Source organism: Ahaetulla prasina, chromosome 5 (assembly GCF_028640845.1).
Source record: "Ahaetulla prasina isolate Xishuangbanna chromosome 5, ASM2864084v1, whole genome shotgun sequence".
In the NCBI taxonomy this organism is placed as follows: Eukaryota; Metazoa; Chordata; class Lepidosauria; order Squamata; family Colubridae; genus Ahaetulla; species Ahaetulla prasina.
Genome location: NC_080543.1, coordinates 23,202,482 through 23,215,981, shown reverse-complemented (window position 1 = coordinate 23,215,981; position 13,500 = coordinate 23,202,482). Strand labels below are relative to the sequence as shown.

The following is a 13,500-nucleotide window of genomic DNA, read 5'->3' as shown; positions in this document are numbered from 1 at the left end:
TCTTGCTTGTTGTTAAGCGAATCACTGCAGTTGTTAAGTTGGTAATATGGTTGTTTTGTGAATCGGACTTCCCCATTGACTTTGCTTGTCAGAAGGTTGCAAAAGGTTGATCACATGACCCTGGGATTCTGCAACTGTCATAAATACGAATTAGTTGCCAAGCATTTGAATTTTGATCATGTAACTTGAGATGTTTAAATGGTTGTGTGAAAAACGGTCATAACATTTTTCAATGTTGATGTAATTTGAAACGATCACTAAATGAATGGTTGTAAGTCAAGGATTACCTGTATATGAACTGTGGCCTTTAGAATATGCTGACCCGCCCCTCCCCCTTCTCCCCAGTTTGAGCAAAAGATGACTATTCCCTTGTTTCTCATAGCTGCCAGAAAATGCTGTCTTGCAGTTTCCTTGTGAGGAACAACTGTTTGGAGCACTTGTGGGTGATCTTACGTCCTCTTCTTATCTGGAGAGGAATTATGAAGAACCCGTCTACTGGCTGCCTTTTCATTGTGGTGTGGTCTTTGAATCTGCTTTTAGCAAAACCATCTTTGGTTCACAATTTCTTCCCTAGAAGCTGCACCTACCTTTTAAGTTTCATAAGTTTTTTTTTTCAAGTAGGAGATTCATATCCTAGATAAAATCATAAGTTCAATAAAGGCCAAAATGCTGCCCTAATGATAGGCTCTTACCCTTTTACAATAGCAACATAGTCCTCAGAAAGTTTTCATTTGTTTAATATCACTTATTTAAAAAACTGTTACTCTGCCTGAAAAAACATCCTCCGCCCATAAAAATGTGCATTTCTGTTGAAAAGAACAATTTGGACATTGAACAAGGTCCTCAATAGGATCATCTTGCAGTAAGGCTTAGTAAAACAAGGACTAAAATCTTGGCCTGAAAATAAAATAAAATAATATCCATTTGGAAACTTTCTGAAATGCAGAACTTGGTCTAGCTCTTAAGGAGATTGATCTATTGATTTTCATGGAAAGTTAAATTAAGCCATTAATGCAAAATACAGAGAGATGTGGGGAGGAAATCTAAGATTCTGGACAGATAATCATTGGCATTAACCAAATGTGCGGTTTCTGCTGGGGTTCTTAAAATATCCAAGAGCAAGTAATATGTTTGTTTTCCACAGAAATATCTACCAGATAGAATTTGTTACTCACAATAGTTTTACACTGTCTGAATTAAAATGTTGTTGTTCAGTCGCTAAGTTGTGTCCCACTCTTTGCGACCCCATGGACCACAGCACTGCAGGCTCCCCTCATTCATATTTGTATAGGAAGCACCAAGATGCTTCTGTTTGAAAGGAATAGCCAGTGACATCATCATTGCTGTTTGCTGGCTGAGGGACTCTGGGAGTTGAAGTCCACGAGTCTTAAAGGGACCAAGGTTGGAGACCCCTGCTTTAAAAGGAAGGTAAATCTAAGAAAATGTTCTAAATCCCACCTACTGTATGTTTGAAACTAGTCAACTCAAATCAGAACTGGGTTTTGATAAAACACTAAATACACTCAATGTTTAGTCTATAAGGAGAAAGGAGACTCCTCATAAACACTTCAACGTTGGAAATATTACTAATCCTCCTTTTAATTTTACCATTCAAATTCCCTCTGTTGTTATTGTCCCTGTTTTCTGTGCAGGAAGTGACGTGATGGTTGGAGATGTCTTAGTCCTCCTTGGCGCTTCATTATATGCCATTTCGAATGTGAGTGAGGAATACATTGTGAAAAATCTGAGCAGAATGGAGTTTCTAGGAATGGTGGGCTTGATTGGGACTGTTATCAGCGGTCTGCAGCTGTAAGGATCTACTATATGTATTTTAACTGTAATTAAGAAAACCATTCACAGCACAGAATGGTTTCTCTTCCATGTATTGATGGGTGCAATTATTAACCCATTGTTAACATCACAATTAACCTTTGTGGCAGGGGTAAAATGTAAAATTCGTTACTACCGGTTCTGTGGGCATGGCTTGGTGGGGGAGTAATGTCACTGGGTAGGCGTGGCCAACTTTTTTTTTTTTACTTTTAAAAGCATTTTTTCTACAACCTCTTCAACCGAAGAGATTGTTAAAAAATTCTTTTAAAAGTCTGGGATGATTAGGCAACTCAGCTGGGATTGCCAGAGGAAAAAAAGCTTTTAAAGGGTTCTGACAATCCCAGCTGAGTTGCCTGATCGCCAGAACCTTTTAAAAGCATTTTTTACAACCTCTTCAGCTGAAGAGGTTGTAGAAAAAATGCTTTTAAAGGGTTCTGACGATCCCAGCTGAGCCGTGTGATCATCAGAGGCTTTTTTTTTACTTTTAAAAGCATTTTTTCAGCCGAAGAAAAAATGCTTTTAAAAGTAAAAAAATCCAAACCTCTGATGATCACATGGCTCAGCTGGGGTGGGGTGGGGCAGGGATTTTTGCTACTGATTCTCTGAACCGCCCGCCGCCATCGCTACTGGATTGGGTGATCCATTCTGAACCGAGAGCATTTCACCCCTGCTTTGTGGGTGTTTGAGCATCTGTAGGCTTGCAAGGGTGTAACAGCTGATTGTGCAGTCAGATGGATTGTCAAGTCCAGCCAATGGTTATTCATGCAAATAATCTCTTTGCCTTTCATAGAATTAGTCATGGAATTAAAGATTCTATGAGGTTAACCATTAGTAAGTTCAGATCCTGACTTTCTGCAATCATTGCTACGGACTGTTTATCTTTTACAGTTTCAGCAAGTGGAAATTCGACTGTTCATCTCATTGGTTCATTTCTATGTTTGCTTATTTACTTTAGAATTTGTAAGGCATCTATGTTGGTCCTTCAAATTTCCAACTCTTATTTGTAATTACATAGTTAGAATTAGAATTGAATAGAATAGAGCTGGAAGAGACCTTGGAGGTCTTCTAGTCCAGCCCCCTGCTCAAGCAGGAGAACCTATACCATCTCGGCCAAGTGACTGTACAGACTCTCCTTAAAAATGTCCAGTGATGGAGCGCCCACGATTTCTGAAGGCAAAGCTGTTCCACTGGTTAATTGTCCTCACTGTTAGGAAGTTTCTCCTTAATTCCAGGTTGTTGCTCTCTTTAATTAGTTTCCAATCATTATTTCTTGTCCTGCCCTCTGATGCTTTGCAGAATAATTTGACCTCCTCTTCTTTGTAGCAGCCTCTCAAATATTGAAATACTGCTATCATGTCACTCCTAACCAGAGGTGGGTTTCAGCAGGTTCTGACCAGTTCTGGAGAACCGGTAGGGGAAATTTTGAGTAGTTCAGAGAACCGGTAGTAAAAATTCTGACTGCCTCACCCCCATCTGTTCACTGCCTCCCAAGTCCCAGCTGATTGGAAGGAAATGGGGATTTTGCAATAACCTTCCCCTGGAGTGGGGTGGGAATGGAGATTTTACAATGTCCTTCACCTGCCATGCCCACTAAGCCATGCCCACCAAGCCATGCCATGCCCAGCAAGCCACACCCACAGAACCGGTAGTTAAAAATTTTGAAACCCACCACTGCCCCTAACCCTAACCCTAATTCTTCTCTTTAGACTAGCCAGCCCAAAACCTGCAGCCGTTCTTCATATGGTTTAGTAGTCTCCAGGCCTTTGATCCTCTTAGTTGCTCTTCTCTGAACTTTTTCCAAAGTCTCAACATCTTTTAAGTAGTACGGTGGCCAAAATTAAAGAGTAAAACAGTCTTTTTGAATGATCTGAAACAGTCCTTCTCATGTTTCTTGTCACACAGACTGAGTTACTGTTTATAAAAGGATTCACCTTCTCCATATTGACTTATTTGATTGTATGAACTAGATCAATAAAACCTGAAGCTGTGAATTAGCTGCTAGCACAGGGTTCTTCGTACTCTTTCTTAAGTAATACTTAATAGCAAGCTGATTTTCTGGGTGTGGTTCCTTATATAACTGAAATAGTTCAAGGGAGGTCAGGGAACAAACCTGCATATTATTAGTAAGACCATAGTCTTTGTATCAAAGGCCATTTAGAAGATGAAATATTTACATCAGTGCATAACTGTAGAGGTGATGACCTACTATGGGTTTTCTTTGCATCTACTTGTATATTTGGTCCAGTTTTATACTTTTGATATGGCCAAATGACTAAATCCATAAAGTTGTTACTCTAGTCTAATATCACACACACACACACACACACACACACACACACACACACACGGTATCAGCATTTAGGGAAAACTTTTCAAACCCCTAAATTTCTTTTGTTTTAGAACAACAGATCTCTGGAAAAAAGAAGTGAGAAAAAATTGTTAAGGAATAAATATATTTCTTTAGCTTCTTTGTAAATGCTGATTAACTTTGAGAAAAGGATGTGGAAGGAATATTAAACAAGTATGCTTTTAATTTCCATTTTAATCCTCTCATCCTGCCTGTCCTGACTGAATTCTTGATTGATTGAACAAGTAAATATGTTGTCTGTTATAATGTACTATGAATACCTATTTTTTGATATGCTAAATGTTGAGATATGGACTTGTGTACTTGAATGCAGTAAAACCATTTTATAGGTTTTTAATTGAACTTTGGAAAGTAACCGTAACATGCAAGCGGGTTTTTTTTTAAAAAACCTCTTGCATGTTATAGTTTTTAACTCATCAAAAATTTATTTCTCTGCCTTTTAATATATCATATTTAATATATCATGATAGAATAGAATAGAATAGAATAGAATTTTTTATTGGCCAAGTATGATTGGACACACAAGGAATTTGTCTTGGTGCATATGCTCTCAGTGTACATAAAAGAAAAGATAGGTTCATCAACAATTCTCAGGTACAACACTTAATGATAGTCATAGGGTACAAATAAGCAATCAGGAAACAATATCAATATAAATTGTAAGGATACAATCAACAAAGTAACAGTCATACAGTCATAAGTGGAAGGAGATTATCATCAATCTGTATGCTACCTTCCAACACTTTGTAGCACAATGTTTTATTTTAAGAGAATTTAATTGACAAATTGGGCTCCTTTCTCTAAAAGTTTATACTGTTATAAATCCGTTAAGGAATAAGAAAATGTGTCTCAAAATTGTAATTCTATATAATAATAGATAGTAATTCTGACTTGAGATGGTCTCTATCAAACCCTGTGGGACTAGCTTTTAAGTAAAGATAAATTTGTTGTAAACTGACTTGTCTATTAATTTACCTCGTCATTTTATTCTAGACTCTGGAAACAATAGCTTCACATTTTAATGAGCATTTCTTTTCTGTTTTTATTCTTTCTCCTCTTTTTCCCTGTCATTTTTAGAGCTATTGTGGAACATAGAGACATAGCTAACATTCAGTGGAACTGGAAAATTGGTATGTATGAGTGTTGTGCAACACAAGGACAAATAAACTGAATTGCTTTGCAAATCAGGCCTACTTTCATTATGTTACCTAGTGAACTCAAATAAATAACAAAGTGGGGCTAAGGAGGTTTTTTCCCCCTCCAATACTACATAGTTAGCAATTTAGAAAAAATGCATAAAACCCAGACATTCTGCTTGCATTGAATATAAAAGTCAGTACAATTAAACTCAATCTTCCCTGCATAATAAATGCATAACTGTGTACATGTTCATTTTGAGGTCATCTCCATTTGCTATAGGAGTCTATGGATATGACATTAATTCTCAATAAGTGTTTAATTTAGCAGTCTTGAATTCCCATCTGTTGTTTGGCTACTGTTCATGACCAGCCAGCAAGACCAGCAATTAGAGATTGGGAATATTGTTGTCTCACCTGCTTTGGGAGAATATGCACATAGATCAGGGGCGTCAAACTTGATTTCATTGAGGGCCGCATCATGGTTGTGTTTGGCCTCAGGGGAGCCAAGGTGGGTGTGACCAGGGTGAGCGTAACCAGCTCGACGTCACTCGTGTTGGGGGTGCCTGTGGTGGCCCAAGCTCTTTGCCAGTGAAAACGAACTCCTGAGCTCCATTTTCAGCTGCGACAGCCTCCTGTAACCCTTTGCCAGGGAAAACGGAGCTCCGCTTTTGCTGGCAATAGCACCGCTGGCTGGTCGTTCGCTGTTTCCAGAGTGGCCCCGCGGGTCAGATCTAAGCACCCTGCAGGCCAGATCTGGGCCCAGGGCCTTGAGTTTGACACCCCAGACATAGATTATGACAGTTTTAAAAGAGTATTGGCGATGGGAGAAAAAAATCAATTTCTCAATATTCTCAATTTCCCCTTGCCCCACCTTTATATTCTTGACATTCAGTTTCTGATCTGACAAGTGGTTGTTTTCTTTTCTAGCCCTGCTCTTCGTGGCTTTTGCCTTGTGCATGTTTGGGCTGTACAGCTTCATGCCGATTGTGATTAGAGTGACCAGTGCCACCTCTGTCAATTTGGGCATCCTGACAGCTGATCTCTACAGTCTTTTCTTTGGACTTTTCCTGTTTGGCTACAAGGTGAGTGAGACTTGGATTTCCGGCAACTGAGGACATTCAAGAATGATTGGAATAAGGAATTAAAGCATCAGCAGTTTTGCAACCCTTTAATAACTAACTGATTTATTGTAGTGTTAATGTTCGTTGATTAGAATTCAGGTTTATTACAGCAGACTTTTTTGTAGACTATTGTCTACATCAGATGCACAAAGTGTAAAAGGGTATCTGCAGATACCTTATTTTTTGAGGGAATAGAAGGATGTTAGCCACCTTTCCTAGTAATGCAACCTCTGGTGGCTCAACAGACTAAGTCTGTCTGTTATTAACACAGCTGCTTGTAGTTACTGCAAGTTCAAGTCCCACCAGGCCCAAGGTTGACTCAGCCTTCCATTCTTTATAAGGTAGGTAAAATGAGGACCCAGATTGTTGGAGGCAATAAGCTGACTTTGTATATAATATACAAAAATGGATGAAGACTATTGCTTAACACATTGTAAGCCGCCCTGAGTCTTCAGAGAAGGGCGGGGTATAAATTTAAAAAAAAAATGTCCGATCCTATAGCAGACAACAAATGAGGTGGGAAGTTATTCTCATTAGCTTAAATTAGGACACATTAGCTTAAATTAGCTAGTGGCTATATAGAACCCTCAGTCTCTTTTTATGGCCCCAAGAGTCCTCATAAGTCACCTCTACAGTAGCAAACTGTAGAAGTGTGCAGCTTTGCTGATTTTATTAAGCCTCTCTTTAATATCCCAATTTTCCTAAAACCTATTCTCCAATGAAAAAAACATCATTTCTGTTTCTTGTGGCTATACCTGATGAAGTTCTTGGAATAAAAAAAAAAGTTCCCTATCATTTTAACTCTTGATTTATTGACTTACCGTGATCTTGATTATATTTTTTCACTAAGTCAAAACCACAATTCCGAAACTCCAATTGCTGGGATCACGTGTCACACTCAGCTAAAAGCAAATTGAATATTTTTGTGAATTGGTTCAAACGTATGAACACAAGCGGTGCTGCATTTCCCTAAAACTTGGGATCATGAAAGCGCCATGAATTCTGTGATCTCTGGTGCCACTGCATTGAGAGAATAGCAATTTGGAAAAGTCAGAGCACATGTTGCCATGAAAAAAGGCCAGCCTTCTGTAAACTCCCCAGAGGTTCTAACACTATAGTCTGAATAAGATCTTGAAAGTTTACTCTGATTTATTTGGTGAAACTCTGCGAGCTTGCTGCAAGTCTCCTACACAGAATGTTTTAGAGTGATAAAGTAGGCATTATCTACTGCAGGGGTCTCCACCTTGGTCCCTTTAAGACTTGTGGACTTCAACTCCCAGAGTTCCTCAGCCAGCTTTGCTGGCTGAGGGACTCTGGGAGTTGAAGTCCACAAGTCTTAAAGGGACCAAGGTTGGAGACCCCTGATCTACTTCATTTGGATAACTGATTTGCTGAAATGTCTGTGAGGGGATGAGATTAAGCTTCTTTTAAGAAGCTTAGATTTATGATTCCAAAAGGTCATTTTCCCTAGGAAAACTACTGCCTCAGATTTTTGGCCTAGAGTTAGTTTCAGACCTAAAAGAGTAGTTTCTTTTAGTTTTAAAGCTCTTTGTTCTCCATATAGATCTCCTTTGTACTTGTAATTGGATTGTGTGTATGTGACAAGCACATCTTTATACTATAACATTGACTTGCTGTGTGTTTTATAATATTGAGGGTTGAATTAGGCAAGGTTAGGAAGTGACTCATAAACAGCTTTTATGTCCACTCATAATAAGGTCCATAGTTCAGTCACATCTATTTCAACTTTAACAGAAGGCTAGGAAATAAGCATGGCTGGAGAAGCAACTTTGAGTCAGAATATTTAATATGGAGCTGGAATGATATAAAGCTACCTTCAAATGAAAACCTTTATTGCCCTAACTCTTGTTGATTAAAGATTATTATTATTATTTTAATTCAAAAAGTTTTACAGAAAATTTTTCCCCCTCCCCCCCTCCCCCCTCCCTTCACAACCCCCCTCCTCCCCCGACTTCCCGGAACGGAAAATTAAAGATTATTGAGGCTTTTCAGCTTACTCCGAATTCTTAACAGGTTCTTTTCTCAGAAGAAGAATTATATTGAACCAACTAATTACATTTTTCTTATGACGGCAGAGCTTTCCACACCTCAGAGCAATTCATTCAAATTTGCGCAGGCCAACGTTTAATTGGATAAAACTTTATTTGTGATTGGATTTAAAGACTTCTAAATGTTTACATAAGGTGTCCATGACGATTTGAGGAATCAAAGGCCGCACTTTGATTTTGAGTGACGTGCCAGGAGTCAGGGCAGAAAAGTAAATTTGGTTTCATTTCATTTATATTTAAACAGAAATGTAACTAATTATGGTTTAATATAATTACTGCCCAATTACAGCAGGTGATGGCATCTAGCCAACCTTTGCTGACCTTGAAAAAACTGAGCAGATTGGATCCAGTTCATATTTGGATAGGAAACACTGGGAATCTAAGGGCTATAAACTTGACTTAGAGATTGGAAAAATATCTCAAAAGAAGAGAGTCTCAACCTTGTTTCATTTAGTTGCCAATAAAACAGGATAGGTATATTAATATAGGACCTCTCTAGGGCACTCCTGTGATTTTGGGAGGCCTTAGTGGGGGACCCATGTGGTCAACTTGACTAAAAGCTGTAAATCATGCCTCTAACTTTTAGTGACACAGATCAAAGGGTCTCCATGGGAATGGGTCTTCAGGTTTCCCAAGTCAAAAGATACATGCCTCTTCTGTAATATTCCTTGTCTACCAGCAGCAATTAAAATATCACGTTGGAAGCAAAAGTGCTCATAATCTGTCTCCTGATTTGAATGACTGCCAAATTAGAGTGTTTTGAGATAGTGTCTCACCTTTGCATATGGAGAAGACAATAAACAGAGTTTCTTGTCTTTTGCATCCAAATCGTTTCAGCTTACATACCAAAATCAAAGTTCAAGATGGATACCAATGGATACCAGCATAAATCTGCTCCTGTAGCTAAATCATCTTGTTTTGAAGGAATATTGAAGCTAATGCTAGACCTAAGACTTATTTTCTTCCATTGTTTGTTTGTCAAACTGTTTGAATCAATAATGGAAGGGAAGGTGAAAAGTATAGCTGGCTAAAGAGAGCAAAAGTGATGTGAGATTGGCGCAAGGCCTAGAATTAACCCTCCCTCTCCCATCTTCTCAATCTGTCCATCAAATAGCACAGGTCTTGAGTCAACCCAGTAATTTATCCAAACTGAAAGAATTTGATACAGTAAATCCTCTGTCATTTCAGTAAAGCCTTTGCTGTTAAGAAGAACCCACAAAATGCCTAGCCATCTAGTATAAACCATGTTGATGTCATCTGTATCATGTTATCATTCACATGACACAAATCATCTTATAATTGATGCAAATGATATTTACATTGTTTATGCAGTGATGTCATAACACATGTAATATCCCTCACTCCTCTGGATGCCCATGTTTAGGCATAATTAATGTATTTATTTATTTTGTTACATTTATGTAGTGTACATTGGAGGTGGTGACCAATAGTGAAATTAAAATTTTTTTACTACTGGTTCTGTGGGCGTGGCTTGGTGGGCGTGGTGTGGCTTGGTGGGTGTGGCAGGGGAAGGATACTTCAAAATCCCCATTCCCTCCCCACTCCAGGGGAACAATACTGCAAAATCTCTATTCCCACCCCACTCTGGGGCCAGCCAGAGGTGATATTTGCTGGTTCTCTGAACTACTCAAAATTTCCGCTACCGGTTCTCCAGAGCGTGTCAGAACCTGCTGGATTTCACCCCTGGTAGTGACCCTTTGAGAACTGTATGCAATGAAATTTCACTTGAATGTATGCCAATTAGTGTACATTCAAAGTGACAATAAAGTTATTATTCTATTCTATTAGGGTAGATGGATTTTATGGTTACCCATGTTTGTATGGAAGAGACTATTCATCTCTGTACTTCTCTCTCTCTTCCTTTCTCTTTCTCTTTCTTTATGTTGGACAGTTTTCCGTGCTGTATCTTGTATCCTTTGTGGTCATCATGATGGGCTTCATCATGTATTGCTCCACCCCAACCCGTACTGCAGAAGTCCCCTCAAGCACTTTGCCAATGGCAGATAGTACTGGATTTGACAACCTTGCTTTAAAAATTGAGGAGAACCACCTGGAATCCACTGACACTCTGACAACGCAGAGCAACAAAGATGACAGCCAGGCAGAAGACACAACTACAAAATTAACAGCCTTGTGAAATATGAAATTTCAGCTGCTGGAGTTGCTGTGGAGAAATCAGAAAGCACCAGATGGCACTATGTTATGGTGGACAAACTCGAGAAATATCAATGATGGAATCTTGGTTCATGACAAAATCTAGAAACATATCACCAAAACAAGGAGGGCTAGATCCTTACTTGGAACACCGGTATTAATTCTTGTTCACTGAAGATTATTCTTAGAGCTGACAGGTGAATAGAAAAGTAGAGACTAGACTGTCTTTCTATCAAAGAAAGCCAGATTACACTCGGAATAAACATGTGTCTTATTCTGAGTAATTTCTTGTGTTCTCAAACTTATACATGGTCAATGGGGTTAGCAAAAAGAAAATGGAAAGACGGAAAACAAGAAAGAAAAACACAAAACATAAAATCAGATGGCAGCTAAGATCAGAGAGGCTGAAAACAGGGATCAAGGTTAGTGAAGCATCCTTACTTCCCAGACTGCTAAACCATGAGGATGAGAAATCTTGCATTTTGGAAGTGTGAATCCTGTAATAGACACTGATCTTTATCCAATTAACATGCAGAGACAATATTGTTCATGTTAATTTAATCGCAACACAATTCTTGAAGACTACTATACCTAGGTAACATTGACTGCTGATGCTAATAAGTGAAGAAAAAGCATGACTAATTTTATGACTCAAAAAGATGCATCAAACCCTTATTCCAGTTGTGTGTACGTTTGTGTATGCACACATACACACACTTGAATTGTACCTTTGGCATAGTGTGCAGCAACCAAACAAGATATTTTAACTTTTTTGCAGGAGATAATCTGTGTGTAGATCAATTTCTTTGACAATCTAAAGATACTGTTAACAACAAGTGGTTTTTCCAATTTGTATGAATGCATATGTATATATAAACAGAAGGGAGATATTTGTTATCTTGCTAAACTATAGTTGCTGAACTATACCTCCCAGCATCTCTCACCTCTGACCACACTGGTTGGAGTTGCTGACAGTTGTAGTTCAGAAACTTCTGGAATGCCATAAGTTTTCCCACTCCTGATATAAGCAGAAAAATATGGGAATTGTGGTCACCATTTCAAATTTACCTCACCAGCATCTCTAAGGAGATAATTTGAATGCTCTTGGTAAAGTAGTATATTCTACTTCACTTGAAAAGTGTGATAAGAAACATACTTGATTTTTTTATGGCATTTAAAAAATAATGTGGTGACACTTAAAAGAATTATTATCTCACTTCTGGGAAAAGACAACAAGGAGTCAGGTCTTACTTCAAAGTGGCTTGGAGGAAAAACACAAGGACTAGATTATCTTATTGGCCCCTGTGCATTTTTGTCTTTTTGAAACACAAGCTATTTGAAAAATTTTAGGCAACTGTTCAGAGCCGGTCTTGGTACTTCTTAAAGATAAAAGTCTCCCCTGTTCAGTCATGTCCGACTCATGGGGATAGTGCTCATCTCCGTTTCTTAGTCAAGGAAGCCAATGTTGTCTGAAGATCATTTCCATGGTCATGTGACCAGTATCACTATACATCAAGGAATACAGAGTGCTTTTTCCTCCCCACCGAACTGGTACCTATTTCTCTACTCACATTTGCATGCTTTTGAACTGCTAGATGGGCAGGAACTGGAGCAAGAACGGGAGCTCAACCCGTCACATGGCACTTGGGTCTTGAACACGGGCTGTCAGCTTTCTAGCTATAAGTGCAGTGTCTTTAACGGCTGGGCCATTGTGCCCCCTTGGTACTTCTTTGCCTTATTTATTTCACATCTACCCTATATATCCGTGTGGGAAAAGTAAGTAGCTGGAGCTTTCTACTACCACATTGGGGTGGTAAGACTTATCTTACCTTTATAATGTTTTTAATTTTAATTTGTATTTAATTTTTATGGAAGACAGGATGAACTTAAGGAATTCTAGGATCATATGTGAACAATTCAGCAATAGTAATAGCACTTAGACTTACCCTGTTTTCCTCAAAATAAGACATCCCCTGATAATAAGGCCAATCGGGCTTTTGAGTGCATGGCAATAAGGCCAAGCGCTTATTTCAGGGTTCAAAAAAATATAAGACAGGCTCTTATTTTGGGGAAAACATGGTATATACCACTTCACAGTGCTTTACAGCCCTCTCTTAAGTGTTTTACAGAGTCAGCCTATTGCCCCCCACAATCTGGGTCTTCATTTTACCCACCTCAGAAGGATGGAAGGCTGAGTCAACCTTGAATCTGGTGAGATTAAAACTGCCAAATTGCAGGCTGCCGGCAGTCAACAGAAGTATCCTATAGTACTGTGCTCTAACTACTGCACCATCAAGGCTCATAATATGCTGCTTTTGATTTTTTTTTTCCTAGTTAAAGATTTATGTTACTGGCTCAATTTAAAGTTACACTTTTATCAAATACAGTCATTCTGCCCATGAATAAATAGCAAAATTATTTGAGGCTTTTTATCATCCATTTACAAAGGAAATGAAATGTATAACTTAGTTGTGCTTAATAGCCACACAATAAAACATTATTCCGAGTTTTCACTCATTGTTTGATTTCATTATTTTACCCCAACCTTCTTCAGGAGAGCACCAGTTGATGTCTATGGGACTCCCTTGTCGCTGCAGTTTTTTTTGAGAGGAATTAAATATGGTGCAAACATGGCTTTCCTGCTCTTTCTGTGCTTGCTACAGCCCTCTTGAATTATATTTAAAAGTATCAGACTCTTGTATCTGAGGAAGCATAAGTGCTATAGACTCAACTTTTCTATATTCCCCTTGCGATCTTCCAAGTAAAGGGTGAGTTTACAGCAAAGGTTAGGCCTGGTA

The 13,500-nt window shown here is 38.6% G+C and overlaps 1 protein-coding gene across 1 annotated transcript in view; it reads left to right on the top strand.

The window, feature by feature from the left end:
• SLC35F2 (solute carrier family 35 member F2) overlaps window positions 1-12,017 on the top strand; it is a 34,557-nt gene extending 22,540 nt beyond the window's left edge. Inside the window, exons 5-8 of the mRNA XM_058184780.1 lie at window positions 1,653-1,809; window positions 5,276-5,328; window positions 6,265-6,419; window positions 10,440-12,017. Coding sequence (XP_058040763.1) covers window positions 1,653-1,809; window positions 5,276-5,328; window positions 6,265-6,419; window positions 10,440-10,685 — 611 coding nt within the window. The 3' untranslated portion in view covers window positions 10,686-12,017. The remainder of the gene's footprint in view (window positions 1-1,652; window positions 1,810-5,275; window positions 5,329-6,264; window positions 6,420-10,439) is intronic.
• The last annotated feature ends 1,483 nt before the right edge of the window (window positions 12,018-13,500 follow it).